Source organism: Desmodus rotundus, chromosome 2 (genome assembly GCF_022682495.2).
Source record: "Desmodus rotundus isolate HL8 chromosome 2, HLdesRot8A.1, whole genome shotgun sequence".
NCBI lineage: Eukaryota > Metazoa > Chordata > Mammalia > Chiroptera > Phyllostomidae > Desmodus > Desmodus rotundus.
Genome location: NC_071388.1, coordinates 185,854,833 through 185,872,384, shown reverse-complemented (window position 1 = coordinate 185,872,384; position 17,552 = coordinate 185,854,833). Strand labels below are relative to the sequence as shown.

The 17,552-nt window shown below is 43.5% G+C and overlaps 1 protein-coding gene across 2 annotated transcripts in view; it reads right to left on the bottom strand.

Annotated features, from left to right (window-relative positions):
• The window catches only part of ADAM23 (ADAM metallopeptidase domain 23), a 140,128-nt gene that overhangs the window by 88,951 nt on the left and 33,625 nt on the right, over positions 1 to 17,552 (bottom strand). For both annotated transcript variants that reach the window (XM_024563961.4, XM_053919001.2), the window contains exon 3: positions 15,902 to 15,978. In XM_024563961.4, the coding sequence (XP_024419729.2) occupies positions 15,902 to 15,978 (77 nt within the window). The remainder of the gene's footprint in view (positions 1 to 15,901; positions 15,979 to 17,552) is intronic.

Sequence of the window (17,552 nt, the reverse complement as noted above, 5' to 3'; positions counted from 1 at the left end):
CTTCAAAACACCATTTTTTAAACTGTGAAAACCTCCTACTGTTTAATACTACTGAACACTGGCAGAGAAGACTATAAATAACTTCTTCTGTGCTTAAAAAATAGTACTTTTCAAGTACTAGAAAAATGCTTTTGTAACTTTCCAGTCTTTTCTACTTAGAAAATAATAAATTATCTTATTTTGTATTCTAGGTGAACACGTATGAACAGAAGCTTGGCTATTTAAGGGGAGGGAGGAACAACAGCAATCTCAGGATAGGAAGTGCTAACAACTGAATTAGTAGACTAATATTCAGTCTCCAAAAGTGAGTGACTTTTAAGTACAAAACTCAGACTGGGAGGTAAAAAAATTACAGAAAGATAGAAAAAAGGGAGTTGATAAGTCAGTTCAGTCTAAGAATCAGTCACTTCGGCCTGAAAGTGCTCTGAAATACAGAAGCAAAGCACTCAGTGCAGGTCAGAAGAGATTTAAGAGTCAGCTAGAAGTTGCACTGAGTGGCACTGAAGAATTTATCTAGCCCCACCTCTCACGATTCAAAGAAATCTCATGAAAGAAGCTGCAAGTTGTTCTTGGAGACAGAAAACCAGTACACAATCATAAATGTAATAGTTTTCATTCCGGTGTCAAAATTAAAGCTCTCTTAATCAAATCAGCAGCCTTTATAAACTCTTCCAAATTCACAGTAGAGATTCAAAAGTTATATACTTTAACCAAGTCAAGAAAGGTGGGAAGCTCACCTAACACAGCCTCCTTTAATACAAGAATCAAGTGCTTTACGGAAGAAATTTATGCCTTGACTTGTACCTCGGAAAAGCACCAGAGTAATCTGTGATTGCACCCAACTCTCAAAGATGATTTGGATCATGCTTTCTTCAAATAGTAAGAAAACATCCTTTATTCCAAAAATTTTTTTAAGTGCAAAGTTGCTACATTCAAAGCCTTAAATCAACAGTGGAAGATGACAGAGGGGATCAGGTGGGAGGAAAAGTGTGTCAGGAAGGTGTCCCCCAGCTAATCAGGAACTCCCCTCACAGGTGGAGGTGCAGACCGTTACAACAGACCTAGCGCAGACCCGCCCTCTCTCAGGTTCTCGGACTTCCCTTGATGCCAAGAGTAAAGACAAGACGGACCCTCTGGATTTCACCCAAAGGACAGGACAGGGACATCTGTGCTGCTCCACCAAAAGCACTGCTACGGGGCCGTTTGTTCATCCAACTAGACTGAGAAAAACATTCCTATTTGATTCCAGGGTCTGCATCGTCCACTGCTGTGGCAGAGAGAAGTCAGCCACATAAAAGGTTTTATCTCCTTCTTCAAGACCATTTCTCACGAATGTGGTAATATCATCGACGGTCATGGATAACCACCCATGCACCTGTGCTACACACATGCTGAGTTCCACCGAAGGATTTGTGGGGTTTGTACTTTGAGAGCCATGTAATTTAATTATTACTTAGCAGGAAGTCGCCTTCAAAGGAAGATCCAAAAAGACTGGTTTTCTCTTGGCTTCCAATACAGCTTTGCTACAGGACAGCGGGGATGCTGCTACGAGAATGGTGGTCACTCTACCCTGCCATGAGTACCCGACCACGGCCCGGAGCAAGTCTTGTAAACTGGCTCTTACAGGGAGAAGGAAGAATTTCCTGCATATACAACAGAAAAACGTAAGTTTTCGAACAAGTCATGTAATATTTTAATTATAGAACATACCTCCAAACAGTCTATCTTGAGGAGCACTATGAAATCAAAATAAGAAAATGCAGGATGGGTGTTTTGTTGATGGGACTGGGAACAGGAGCGGCTTTACCGTTCTCTGAATCTACAGACTTGGAAACCTTGCCTCAAACTGCTTTCATGAAAAAGGATATTTAACAGTGTCTTTCAGTTTGCTCATTTTTCTATAGTTCACCAAATCAAAAGCACAAAAGAACCGAGGTATTCAAAGCTGGATGGAAAGGTAGATGTATTATTGACTTCTGAAAGCACACACTGCTGTCACTCAATGTTAACACATTCAGTGGTGAGTACACTAATGATTTCACAGAAACAGAATTAACTAGACCTTCCAAAGGAAAAAGGGCACATATTCATTTTTAACCTCAGGAAAATCAGCACTCCATTTTCCAGCTCATAAAATGACTCCTAGTTATTAGTTATCAGTGAGAAAACCAATGCAAAATAATGACCCTGCATCAACAACCATCACTCACATATATCCAGTGAATATTCTGTATGAGGTATTGTCTCATTGGTAAAAATAAATGAGTGCTCAAGAGTTACTGCTCCCCCCACCCCATCTAAAAGTATTAAAAGTAATTCATCCTTAAGTTATTCATCCTTCAAAATGCAGCTCACCCATCCCCTCCTCTGTGTAGCTTTCCCTGATCCCACATTAAATTGCGGGCTCCTTAAAGAAACTATACCTCACCCTGGCTGGTGTGACCCAGTGGACTGAGCACCGGCCTGGAACCAAAAGCTCCCTGGTTTGATTTTAGTCAGGGCACATGCCTGGGTTGCAGGACAGGTCCCCGGTTGGGGACATGTGAGAGGTAACCGATTTACGTTTCTCTCACACATGGATGTTTCTCCCTCCCTCTTTTTCTCTCTCCCTTTCCCTCTCTCTGAAAATAAATAAATTTTTTGTTAAAAAAATAGAGAGACTACATCTCATTCTTCTTTGTTTCCCAATAATTTAGCATAGTGTAGAGGATGAAGGAAGGGAGGATGGGCAAGCGCTACTACTGGTCACATAAAGAAACGCTTTACCATTGTCCGAATAGCTTTAAAGAGCAAAGCATCTCCTTAGGGTCAAGTACCAGTTCGTCAGTGCTTAATGAATAAATACTAACAGTAATAAGAGCCTCAGATGCAATTAAGTGTCTCAGAAATTCTAGGGATTTATAAGAGACATAGTCTTGTCCTTATGCTATGAGATCCTTCTTGTCCCATAGTTTAATCTGTTACTTATTACATATGTGAAGTCATTTAGGCAAAAAATAAAGGCAGAAGCAATGAAATGTACAGTCTACATTGTGTTAGAGACTTTCAGCCTCTTATTTGAAAAATATTCTTATAAGAAAGAGAAATATATTTTTAATTTTAAAATTATTTTAATTGCAGTGAGGAACTGAAACTTTTGGCAGAAACAGTCGTATGGAACAGCCTGTGTAGATTGTTTTGTTTTTTAAACACAAGCGAAATACTAAAGCACATGGTTATCATGGAAGATGAATTAGAACTAATTACTTAAAGAGAGGACTTTTATAAATACATCACAGTAAAAAATAGTTAAGACTCTAACATTATAATTAATTTTTAAAATTAGGGGAAATGACTCTATGAGTCTTGTCTATAAATCATCAAAAAAATCATTCTAGAAATAGCACAGTTCCTACTGGCAGCAGAATTTAATGCATTATTGTTTGGGCTAGATTTATGCAAGGAATAGGAGTACTGAAAGTTTAGCAAAATATGAAAAAGACAAATGATATAAAATTTATTTCTCTAAGATCCATCTTTGTAGAGCTTTCCAAACCAAAGTTCAGTGGAATTACTTTATCACTGAAAAATGTCTCAACCTGCAAAGGCTTTAACAGTGAGCAATCCTGAGTTCTAATCCCAGCTCTGTCACTTACTAGCTGTGCAGTTTTATTAATGTCTCCAAGCTTGCATTTTCTATCACTCCATGTCTCACCTCTCTTGCTTACCTTCAGACCCTCACAACTTCTAACGCTCAAACCTTTGGCCAAATCTCAAGCTTTAGGCCCGAGCTCAGACATTTAGCTCCTATGCACTCCCACCCTCCCATGAGGGAGAAGAGCCCACCACACACTACTCACACTATGATTTAAATGCCTATGAGCCTGTCTTTCTCCTCCCTTGTTCTGTAAGCTTCATGAGGGAAGCGTTTCTCTCTGGCGGCTTCAAGAGTGTCTGGCACTTAGCAGGTCTCGATAAACATTTCTGAAATAAAAAAGTGCTTGGAATGGTTCATTAAAGGCTTCGATCAATGGAAATCTATCGATCAATCCACTGAGGTTAGAAAGAACTTTATGCATTTGGCTTTCACAGAAGGTCAATACGAGAAGTCCATTTAAGTAACATTTCTGGGTCATTCACAAAACCATGGCTGCAGACATTAACCATTGTGTACTGAATGCGTGGCTACCTAACACTGAAGAGCTAAACTGCTCCTGCACAGGAAAACACTGACATCTCTAGGCAGACAGACAAACGTTTATTAGATCATGGGAATTACATACCACAGTATGTGGCCTTTCTCACTTAACTATCAGAAAAATAAAATCTAAATTTAGTTAACTTCTATAAATTTAGTAAGTACTAGATGCCCATTAACACCAAATCCTATGCCATGAAAAACTCCTGCTGCAATTTTTATACATTAATTTGTCTTCGAATGACGAAGAGTTTTGAAGAATGAATCAAGTTCAAGTTTTGTTTGCCTACATTCTGCAAATGGTCTTATATAACCCACCAGCTAAGCAATAGCCTTTTAATCCACTAGACATGTGAATGAGACTATTTTTTATACCCTAAATTAAACACACAGTGCAATGTGATCCCATGGACAATTAGATAGCTTTGACTTCACTAGAAATTCTTAGATGCCGTATTTTTTTTCTTCTTGGTGCTAGAGGCTATGGCCATAGATCGATCCTTTCTGGGCAATCACAGTCTTCTCATCTCTTGAAACTTAGAGAGTCTAAACCCAGGTCCTAGGGCCCTCTTGATTTCCCCAGCCTGGTGTTTAATCTCTCTGGGTCCCATTCATCCACAACAATTACTATCAACACGCAAAAGGACATGGGGGTAAGGAAGTCACTTACTGCAGGCTGAGGCAAACACCCACTGCCCTTCACCCCCCAAGAGTTACGTTAGATCTTGTCCACCTATGGAAATCAAGACTCAATGCATAAATACCAATGGTTTAAACATGATTTTATTTTTACTGTTTCTGCTACTATTGTTTTATAATTATATAATTACATATCATTGTTTTATGTTTTCAAATTATGAACGTCACTTGCAAAACACTTGGAAAGTAGGTCAGATACACCATCCTTAAAAAAAAAAATAGAACTAGAACCTACTTAGGAAATCCTTAATTTCTTATAAACTTTTTCAAGAGTTTCTCGACCTGATCTACCCAGGATAAGATGGGTCATCATCAAAAGCAAATGATAATGATAACACCTGAAGTATTCATTATACAGTCAACTCTTTAACCAGAAATGTCCAAATGATAGGTATGCATTGGATCAGAGGAAAAGCATCCAAATGTTTAGAATTAGACAGGAAAGGATGACTTAAGAGGTGAAAACCCCACAGCAACTCATCCCTGTGAGCACAGGAAGCCATAGATGACTAACTACCGGACCTACAGGAGAAATAAAAAGCAATGTTCATCCACATCATACTGCACGTCACAGCGGCAATCAGTACTTACGGCAATTTGGGGGATCTTTGCCTCTTAAGATTCCTTATTATCACGGATAATACCAAAACTATGAAAACAGTTCCACTCTTCCTAAAGCACATAAAGGTAAAAAAGACCATAATCTCCCAAAATGCACTAGTGTTAATTACGGGAGACAAACAGATTTACCCATTACCAAGGAGAAGCTTAACGCTAAATGTCTCATGGCAGTAAGCGAGCAAATAAATGAAAATTAGGATGTGTATAAATTTGCTCAGGCTGCCTTAACGAAGTGCCTCTGGTGGCTTAAACAACAGAAACTCACTTCCTCACAGTTGCAGAGGCTAGAAACCCCAGATCAAGGTGTGGGCAGGGATGGTTTCTTTCTGAGGCCTCTCTCCTTGGCCTGCAGTTGGCCACCTTCTTGGTGTTCTCCCGTGGCGTTTCCTCTGTGCACACTCATCTGTGTCCAAATTTCCTTTTCTTGTAAGGACACCAGTCATATTGCATTAGGACACACCCCAAAGACTTCATTTTAACTGAATGACCTCTTTAAAGTCCTTTTTTGCAAATACAGCTACTCTCTGAGGTACTGGGTGTTAGGACCACGACACAGGAGTTGGGGGGGGGGGGGGCAGGACACAACACATAACAGATGGTCTGCTCAAAAAACAGGATTTTTCAAAATCCTGTTGGGGCCTTATTTTCTTTATACTGTTAAAAATGGACTAAAAGAAGAAATTGTTCAATTCTTCTTTCCTCCCTTAATCTGACCAGATAGGCAATCATTAGACTTACGCACGGCTCACTGGTAAATCGCTAGTCCAAAGCTGCGATCAAAGCAGCCACATAAGAAGACTCCAGATGGACAGTCCATGCTGACGCCCAGCGCGTGACTGACTCCCCCTAGGCCTTAGGTTACTCAGCTGTAAACAGGGATTATCCCATCCTCCTCACAGGCTATTAAAGGAACTCAAATTGAAGAACGTGGGTAAAGGCCTACTTAGCACATGGCCTATCACCCTCATTATTACTGTACTAGACAGCCTTCCTTACCCAGATCCCTGAAATTAGGAAAGAAAGCATTTAGGCTGTGAGTGAGCAGCATCTTAAAGACGCAGGATCCTGACATGGAGAGCAATGTCACACATCATCCCTAACCCCTTCGGACTAAAACCCAGAGAGCACGCCTTAGCTGGCGGCCGCAGCAGCAAGACTGAGAGTGAAGCCTGGGCTCAGAAAGGACAGCACTTCCCCTGCTTCCCTGGCCCACGTGTGTAAGAGGAATTTCAGCAGCGGAACTGATAGGCGGCAGATAGTAAGGGAGAAGCATGGGGGCAGCAGTGACACGCATGGCCAGCCAGTCTTGGTTCAGGAGTCACGCAAACTCAGGAGCCAAGACAGAAGACAGCGATGCCACAGCGCCAGCCACAGCTCCTAACTCCTGGCCCTAGTCACCCACAAAAGGCAGCAGGGCTGCTGCTTCGCCACATGTTCCCTCTTCCAGACCAAGTTTAAGTTTCAATCTCCACATTTGCAGAGCTGAAATAACATTCTGCTGAGTGAGACTGAAATTCCCTCTTCGAATCCAGGGAAACAGCGAACAGGCAGTTTTGCCTTCCAGTTGCTGCTTGAATGTGCAAAATGATTTGAGTGAAGCGGTCGCCTCCTGCCATTTCCTCTCTGCTCTGCCATTTCCTCTCTCTCCCACATCTTCCCAAAGGACAGCATCGGAGGCAAACTCTGGCATGCCCTCAGCACTCACCTCCGCACACTGAAGGCAGCAGACTGCAATGACCGCAGGCTGCTGGCCTCGGGGCCTCTGTTCTACCCAGGGGGCAGCACAGGGGAGGTACGGAAGAGTTATTGCTCTGAGAAGCAGCCCTCCACCAACAACAGACTGGCAGTTGGTGGACAAACTTTCATCTTTTGGGCCCCGCAGTTGAAAAACATTCTGGCATGTTCTAGAGAATGAACCCACAGACTCCCAGAGGTCCTCAATGGGCTGAGCCTCAGTTGGGCACATGGAAACTCATGCCTTTTCAGTTCCCTCCTCTTCCACACCTCACTTCCCCACTCCCTACAGGTATTTCCTAAATTCCACACCACAGGGTCTGCTGCCAGGGATACCAAAACCACGACAGCATCCTTGAAAAGGAACTTCAAATCCCACCTTACCCATGAAAGCTTCCCTCAGCACCAAGGCCTCCTAAGTCACTTCCTATCACATTTTAATTCTGTTTGCGTATGTTTTCATCCCATTGCTCTACTGTGCGCTCCTGGAGGGGAGGGATCCTTTTACGCAGCTCCGAATTCCCTGGGTTGCTCAGCACAGTATCTGCCGCACACTGGACACTCAGTAAATGCTTGTTGACTGAGTAAAGAATGAATTAATCATGCTAATCAGCACCGAAAATCAGCGTCTTTATTTAACCTAGCCAAAACTACATCAATGTGGCTCTTTTCTTCTTTCCAAAGCACTGCATGAACTGCTTTTAATGAGCAAATTACTGTGTGAGCGTATTTCTTTAAATCAGCGTTTTCTTAATTAGTATTCATCTTAAATCAAACATCCCTGATTCCCAAAAAATCAGAACAAAGATTCTTGTCGAAATCCAGAAGTACCTAACTGGATGCATTACTACAAGCCTTTTCATCCTGCCTTTCTTCTTACTTAACACTCCTTTAAGGCCATCCTCTCCAGGTGAAGCCACTGAACGGCTCTAATCACCTGAATCCCGCACTACCCTACCTTTTCCTGAACACTCCACAGTGCACACCATCCCTGGGGAAGGGAAATGTCACTGCAGGTCAGCCCACACATCTCTGCATAGAAGAGCTTTGTACTTGAGGTCTGTGTACTTCCCTGAACTGGGGATGCTCCACCAATTTTCCTTTTCTGAGATTCCTGGCAGCCCACCATCAGTCCCCACCAGCTACATATGTACATTTGTGCACCAAAGCCAAATCTAGGTATGACCCAGGGCCAGCAGTGTCTTCCCGTGGGGTCTGTCAGAGGTCACAGAAGGTATAATGTTTGTTGGGATGCCAGTCATCCCTCTCTGTTCTAGCCAAAAGAGTGTGGACACAAAATGATGGACCTGAGGGTTAGCTCCATCAAACAACTTTCCGAGCAAGTGAGACTGGAGAAGGTGGCTGGCACCTTGGACTAAAGAGGCTTTCCAGGGAGCCTGCGAAGGTGGACTCATTCCACCGCACTACCCAGTAGCAAGCAGAAGAGCTAGAATGATGGCAGCAAGTACCTGAGCATTTGTTCAGATTGCTGAGCAGACTCCAGGGGCACCAAGGGGTTCCCACTGCATCCAGGAGCAGATATTTTAGTGTGAGAAGCCATCAAAGCCTAATTCCATCATCTTAGATATAAAGTAAGCCTTTCGATTCCTCCCCCTTTGGAGGAACAAGCAGTGGTATAGAAAAGAGTAGGAGTCCTTCACTAGAACTTCCCTAAGAAAGCAGGAAGGTTCCCAGGGCTCCTCTTCTCCAGCGTGGTGAGATGAGAATGCAGGGAGGGGGCAGAGAGTGTCTCCATGATACAGTCCCATATCACCAGGGGTGCCCCGTTATCCAAGGTGCTGCTTGGGCATTATTCCTCAGCCACTACCCTCTCAGGGAAATGGACAGATAGAGGAAAGAATCCTCCAAAGACACACTTGTTCACCCAAAACCTTATCTGCATTTTTCCCAGAGCAGCCCACTCATGACACAAGCCCTGCTCACACTGCAATGTGGAACACAGACCATATACACCTGATAATTACACATGCGCGGTTATTTTAGCTTGGCACAGGCTTGACAATAATAACGATGCAACTTTCAGCATTTCCTCCAGCCCCGCATCCAACGCCAGAATTGCTTCTCTCCACTCGATGAAGCAAAGCCCTTACTCTCCAGGTTCCGCGTCCACTCCTCAGTTTTAGGCTACCACCATCCAATACTGATGTCTTGCATCAATTTTGCCCAATCAGCGCTGCTCTGTACATGGTTCAAGACAAACGCCCAGGAGAGGCTTGTAAGACCCCCGCATCCTCCCACTAGAGCGCCGCTCTCTTAGGAGCGTGCTGCTGCTTTATTAACCAAGGCTTCACGTCTGATGCATCCTGAGTCTGCTTCCCCCTCCACACCAGGGAGAGGTCAGAAGAATTTCAGGGATTCATTTCACAATAAACAGGAGAGCATGCTGAGGGCCTGAGCGATCCCATCAGACACGGCCAGATGGCCTGGAAAGTTGAAGAGCCAAATATTCAATGACTTCTTTAATGCGCGTCTAGTAAAGAGCTTGTAGGACAAGTGGAGGAGTACCAGAAGTATTACAAATGTGTTTTGTGTCTTTAACTCAACACAAGTATATTTGTCTAAACTCTTAGTGCTCATGTACTTCCGCCATGGGCCGGTCAAACTGTCTCTAATTTTTCCTTCAGTCCACTTTATCGTGAGCTCCACGAGGTGAGAAACTCCCTGATGCCGAACCCCCCAACACCCAGCCCAGTGGCAGCCTTGTCATGGTAATAATAATGAATCAGAAATACCAGTATTTGTTGAATGTATTAATCAGCTCCGGCTGCCCTAACAAAATATCATAGGCTGCGTGGCTTAAACAACAGAAATGTACTTGTCACACTGCTGGAGGCTGGATCCGAGCACAAGATGCTGGCTGATTCAATCCCTGGTGAGGACCCTCTTCCCAGCTTGCAGACACCTGCCTTCTTGCTGTGTTCTCACTCAGTAGAGCAAGGGAGCACCAAGCTCTCTGGCGCCTCTTCTAATAGCACTAATCCTATCAGACCAGGGCTCTGCCCTTTGACCTCACTGAACCTTCATTACCTCCTTGTAGGCTTTATCTCCAAAAACAGTTATGTGGGGGTTAAGGTTTCAACATAGGAATTTTAGGTCACATTCAGTCCACAGCACTGGACATGTATTTCCAATTAGAAGATGCATAAACACCACACATAATCCTTACAACAACCTACAGCTTAGGAAGGAATCTAAAGTTTAAGAAGAATGCAGGGTGGGGCAAAAGTAGGTTTACAGCTATGAGTACACGAAACACAGTTTGTTCTTATATTATTTATTAATTATTGTATTATTTCCCATATGAACAACAGCAAACTTACTTTTGTTCCAGCCAGTATATCCATACAATGCCATACTATTCGGCTACAACGTAGGTGAACCTTGAAAACATTACACTAATAAAATAAGTCAGTCACAAAAGACCACAAGTTGTACAGATCCATTTAGACAAAACGTCTGGAATAGGCAAATTCTTAGAGACAAAAGAGTAGATGAGTGGTTGCCAGAGGCATGGGGGAGAGGAGAATGGGCAGTGATTGCTACGGGTAGGTTCAAGTTTTCCTTCTGGGGCAACAGAAATGTCCTGGAAGCACCATACGTTGCCGTGTATAATGCCCACCCCCGGTTTCTGTGCAGATTACACACGGGATGATTATACCCCATGGCATGTAATCACTATACCCACACATAATGCGTGGACGACAGGAATTTCAGGGCATGTGAATTATATCTCATGCTGTTATTAAGAAAGAAGTTGAGAAACTGCCCAGATCCACACAATTAGTAAACGGCAGCCCCAGGTTCAAACTTAGGTCTGACTCCAGAACCTGAGTTTTCAACTATTACATAGCTCTCTCTGATCACAGTTATTCCCAATAAACATTTGCTGAGAGACACAAGCAAATTTAATTACAGGCTTTGACATAATCCCAATCACACAGGGGGAGAAGAAAATCCTCAGAGCCCCACCCCCAGCCCGCCAGGCACTTCAAAGGATCGATACACATTGATACACATTAAGAATTACTAATCTACTAATCCTTTTTAACCTTCTGGAACATGGAACAACGGTTATTCTAGAGGAAAAACAAAATAAAATGTAAAAGGAGGGTATCCTGAAAGGAATGTGAGTAAAGGTCCTGTGAGGCCACAATCAGGATGTTCTGAGCCAAACAGAATGTAAATCTGCTGATGTGCGTCTGTACTCACTGCCCTCCAGTGTCTTCCCACCCACACGCCCCGCTGGGGACAGCGCTCTGCCTACACTGGTCCTCTCTGATCGCGCCTCCTCAGTCTCCCGCCACCCCCTGCCCCCCACCGCATTGCAGTCCCACCTGCCTCTGTCCTTCTCGAACATTCCACGCTCTTCTCAACACCAGCTGTCTTACTGCCCTAGCTGTGAGGGATCCTCAGCCTTCCAGCCTCTTGGGGTGGCTCATCTTTGACAATCAGCTCTCACCTCAATGTCCCTCTGCACACAGACCTTCTGGCTTCTGTGACATCTCAATAACACTGGCCACCCCCACCTGCAGTCCCTCTCCATCACACAGCTGAGGTACATGTCCTTCCATGCACTTGTCTTTATTTAGTGGTTCACCGTCTGCCTTCTCCCCTGGAATGAAGCTCCATCGGGGAGGCAGGGACCTGTCTAGCTTATTCCCAGCAGCATCAGCAGTCGGTGGCATATAGCAGATGTTCACTCGACATCTGCTGAACAAATAAATAAAATACACACCTCTGCCATGAGATGCCTCAGCGAGCCAAGAGCTCACTTGTTCAATCTAGGACAGCACAGACTCAAAAAGGCTCTTCTCGAGGGAACTCACATCAGAGTAATCTTCACAAGCTGGCAGTCCAGGCCTGGTAGGGTCATTAACCATCTAGATTCTACGGCCGCCCCCTCGATTGGTTTATGTTAACATCTTTGTGCTTCCACTCCTCTACTGAGCCCATATGCTCATTATGTACCTTTTGCCTTTTCCCTCCTCTAACAATTTTGTAAATTGTTGTAAACAGAGCGGCAATGACCACCCTCTAATGGAAATGAGATTTCTCTTTCCTCAGAAGCTCTTTTGGTTCCTCTGTGACTGATTTAAGAATTCTCTTGACTTTATTCTAACGTGTATCAGACTTTTCAGTTAATCCCAGCCATTGAAAGTTATTTAAACTAGAGACCCACGCTGGCCAACTCCTGCCACGTATGCTTACAAAGTACAATTCCCCTGGCTCCAGGCTATCATCACACACTCACGTAGTCTGCAGACAGTTCAGAAATCTGCAGAGGGGACACACCGCAGGATTGGAGCTCTCACGGCCTCCCTCCCATTGCACGCACTTTTCCCTGCAAGACGTCCACTTTCTCCCAGTCTTTCAGCCTCCTCTGGACCTCATCTCCTTTCTTACCCAGACTGCATCCTGATACTTCTCTACCCAAGTTATTCACCAGTACTCAAAGAGGCCTGCCTCCGCTGTTTTCCACAGAACCCTGATCCATACTACAATTTTCCCCCTTCCCTCTACACTGCAGTAATAAATAATAATAAATACATTTTAAAAATCCACCATTGGGAATAATGATGCCAGACTAATGCACAACACGTGATTCCTAATGAAGGCTGCTCATAAATTTAGCATGACCTTGGTGAGCTTCCCTACCCATTCCTCTCAGCAATCAACCTAAACTTTCATGACTTTCCTCAAGCCCCAACACACCCTCCCTCTCCATCCCAATCCCTATGGCAGGCAATGCCATTTCCAAGCAGAATGAAGTCTTCTAAGATGCATTTCCTGAACTCCATCCCTTCACCTGCAAAGCAATCTTTACCTGCACACACAATAATATCTTCACCCAAGTCGAGAATGAACTGTCTCTTCTGGTTCAAAACTATCAATAATTCTGCCTGATCTCACTCCCTTCTGTCTTCACCCAGATCTTGCTCCATGGATTATCTCCTCTCCCTTCTGTATCTTCACCTCTCACTCTTCTCAGCTCCATCTCTCAGCCAACATCTTGTGCTGTTATCCCTAAAAGGCCCTCCCTTGACCCCAGGGCCTTCTTCTAGCCCCTACTCTGGTTCTGTCTCCTTCTCAAACCTCCCCAACCAGCACGTGCTGTCTCCACATCATCTCCTCTCATTCACTCCCAGCCCACTGTCACCTGGCTTCTGACCCCAGGGCTTCACCGAAACTGCTGCAGTCAGACCAGCCATGACTGCTGAATTGGCAAAACCAAAGGGAAGGCTTCACTCCTTATCTCCCTAGATCATTCTACTGTGGGTGATGCTTAGATCCCACTCATCCTCTGTCCCTTCGTGGGCTCCTCTTCCTCTCCTCAACTCATAACTATCTTCCCAGCTTACATTCTCCTTGTTCTACCCACCCTCCCTGGACAATTTTCACATCCATGTTTGCTGTTAACACATGGAAGTAACTCTCTACTCTCTCCAGCCCCCTGGTCTTCTTGAGCTCCAGACTGTTACAGCTACCCACCTCCTAGACATGGGTGTCCCCAAACCCCTCAAATCAATTATGTCCTGATTTCACATTCTTTTATCTTCACCATTTAACCTGTTTGTTCCCTATGCTACCCATTTCAGCTGGATCCCACCTCCCACCCAGCTATCCAACCAAGGCACCTATTAACTTCAACTCTTTTTCTGCCTTGTCATCCACATCCAAGTAATCCTAATGATTTTTATCACCTGAAGATTTCTTGAAGGCATTCCCTCTCTGTGCCTCTCTATAATTCCTGAGAATTGAACTTCTGTTTATTCCCCTTACTTCATTTTTCACGGTCTAGGAAATAATGGGCAAGCACTTGAGCATAATTACAAGATCTTCCGTGACTTGAACTGTCTCTGAGTCTGCCTCTCCTGACTCATCTCCCTCTGCCTCAACCCTGTAATTTACCGTGAAGTTCAACAAATGCCGCATGCTCCCTTAACAGCCACACTGCTACATGGCCCTGCCTCCTTAGCACACTCTATCTCCTCCAGAGGATAACTCTCTATATTCATTCATCCTCGCTCTCTCTTTCTACGCTCCACCCCTCCCCACCCATCCCTAAGACTTCCCTTCCTCACTGACACTTGTCCTCCAAGATTTAGCTCAAGCATCACCTTTCCAAGATGCCTTTTCATAATCCTCCAGCCTGGAGAGCTGCCTCTTTTTGGTGCATGTTTATCTCTAACACAACAAATTTTGCTTATTAAAAATTACATAATTAATCTGACAATCTCTCCTGACTAAACTATAAGCTCCTAAAGGCAAGGATTGCTCACAGCATGTGCTTAAGTTGATTCCTTTGCACATTAAATATTAGTGGTAAATAACTTTCTGATGTGTTTCCAGACCTCTAACTACCCTGGACATCCCACATGACCCTTTCTCAGTCATTTGGTTGGGAGGCTCTGCTGTGGCCATCAGCCTCAACCGACACATAGCAATGTTGGTTGCTGTCACACTACAGTCTGGAATGACAGACTCCACTGCAGTAAGAGTTAAAGGAACAGAAGACATAAACACTAACTTTAGCCGCATCTAGCTTCTCAACATAGTCTAAGATTTGGCAAGACAAATCTCTTAGATGGGCACAGTGCTGACACAGCCTGGCGAAAAGGAACTCAACCAACGCTCAGCAGACTCAGAAAGAAAAACCTGCAGTACCGCTAACAAAGGAAGTTCTAAGTTCTGCTGATTCATTCTGACTTAAAGCTGCAATAACACTTGAGTAAGGAGCACCCAAGCTGACTCTGCATTTTTTTCTGCAGAGTTCACAGAATTTGGCATACAGGAAATTTAATAGTTCTTCTTTAGAATCTTTCGCGATTTCTCAGATTATTGATTGTGGTCATCTACATTATAGTGTCTGATGGCATTACATGGTATTTTTCTGGCAAAGATGAAGTCCTGGTCAAAATGCTGATGAGAGTTGAAAATGCTGGTGGGAGCCTCTTGAACTAAAGAAAACCACACAGGAAATCCCTTTCACCAAATAAAGCTCACTGCTAACCCCATCAGAGATTGACAAGCTCGGCTTTTATCATCAGCCCTCGTCCACACTTCGTACAAGACATCTGTACAACGGGTTCCAGCTTAGGAAACTGCATTTGAATATCAACACAAACACAGGCTCCGGGGAAAACCAGGTAGATGTGTATCAGGGCCAGAATTTCTAAAAGACCTGTTTGACAGCACAGCAGAGAACCTCCTCAAATTTTTACAGGCTCTCATTTTCTTTCTCCACTTAGAATTGCGATACAGTGTGAGAATTGCCTAAAGCAAGGTACAAGGAAGAAATTTTGAGACTGAAGTCTAATCCTCCTGGAGTTGGTCATTTATCCTGCCTCCTACACACAAGATAGTCATGATTCTATAGTTAACATTTGATTAACTGTATGTATTACCTCAAATACTTATTTCACTTAAGTCATTATATCTAAGTACTGTATTGGAGATATTTCACAAGTTAAATGTTTGTTTTTTCTTTCCAGAAAAGGAAAAAACAATTCACTTCAGACTTGCATGTTTTTCTTTAGGTGCTATATGACATAAAATCAACTTCAACAACAGACATTATTTTGACTAAATCTTTTACATGAAGTGAAGTTTTATTACACTTGCTTAACAGGATTATGACTAAATACTTACTTGTTCAGTGTGAGGTCAAGAATAAATCTGGAGCCAAAAGCTTCAATCTGGAAGCTTGCCTGGGCCAGATGGACAGCCTAGGGATCCAAAAAGACAGAAAAAGTCCTTAGCTTACTTTCCTGTCTTTAAAAAGGCTGATATATCAATATCAAGAATAATATTTAGTAAGAACTTTTTTATGGATTAATTTACTTCTTTACCGACCATTATGTAACAATTCATTCTTCAGTTTGTTTTTATTAAAGGTTTTATACATTTATTTTTAGGCAAAGGGGAGAGGAGGAAGAAAGAGAAGGAGTGAAATAGCAATGTGTAGTTGCCTCTCGCGCACCCCTACAGGGGACCTGGCCTGCAGCCCAGACATGTGCCCTGACTGGGAATCAAACCATCAATCCTTCGGTTCGTAGACCAGCACTCAATCCACTGAGCCACACCAGCCAGGGCTCATTCTTCTTTAAGAGGAGTCTGGTGCATTGTCACAGTTGTACTTGGAAGACCTGAATATCTGTGCAGCAAGAAACTCATAGAGAGTCCTTTTAAAATGAACGCATCATGATGGAAATCAAGAGCATATTAGCTGGACTTACAAAGTGACCATGATGAATTGTGCAAAAGTCTGATTAATTAAAGCCTGGCTTCAGCTTATTTTGTGCACAAAGCTAACCAATTCTTTCTGCGCACCTAAGTGAAAAATCATGTCAGCCCTCTGCTCTTCATCAGGAATTGGAACTTTCCCTAAATGATGTATCAGCAGAACATTCCAGTAAAATGGGATAGCACAACCTTTTAACTTCCGGAGCAGTTAGAACCAGGCCCTTTGTGGCGACTGAGAGTTTAGGTCCCCCTTTAAAAGACACCTGTTTAAAAGGTGTACAACTGTAATTGAATAACAATAAAAAATTTAAAAAAAATTTAACATTAAACCATAAAAAAGTAAATTAATTAAATTAAATTTTAATTTTAAAAAAAGACACCCGTTTACATCCCACCCCTTCTCAGCCTCTTGGCTAAGATCAGGTGTGAAAGTCACACATTTACAAATGTTGTCATTATTGTGCCTTAATTCAAAATGCAAAGATAATCTCATCTACACACAAACCTTGTGTACTAGGTGTTAAAGATTAGTACAGTTCACAGAACCATCTTGAATAATGTAAATTAACAAATCAATGCATTTTTTTTATCATCGCCTGAGGACATGTTTACTGACTTTAGAGGGAGGGGAGGAGGGGAGGGAGAGAGAGAAAGAAATATCAATGTGAGAGAGCAATACCAATGTGCCCCGACGGGGAATCACCTCCGTGACCTCTAGGTTCACCGGACAACACTCCAACCAAGGGAGCCACACCAGCCAGGGCAAATCAATGAAGTTTTGTCCAAGTACTATCCAATATAAAACTCTCCTTTGTCCCCCTATGGGGGTAGGGGGAGGCGCAAGGATAAATGCAACATTCACACCCCTCTCCCTCTCCCTTGCTCACAAACATCCTTCCTCCAGGCTTCATTCCTAAAACACCGCGGGTGTCACAATGGTTGGGGAAGCCGCACACGCGCACAGCAAGCAGGCTCTTTCCACTCCCACCTTCCCCCCAAGACCTTGCCCATGCTCCTGGCGGCCCACCTCCTCCACTGCGATTACTGAAATGCTGCT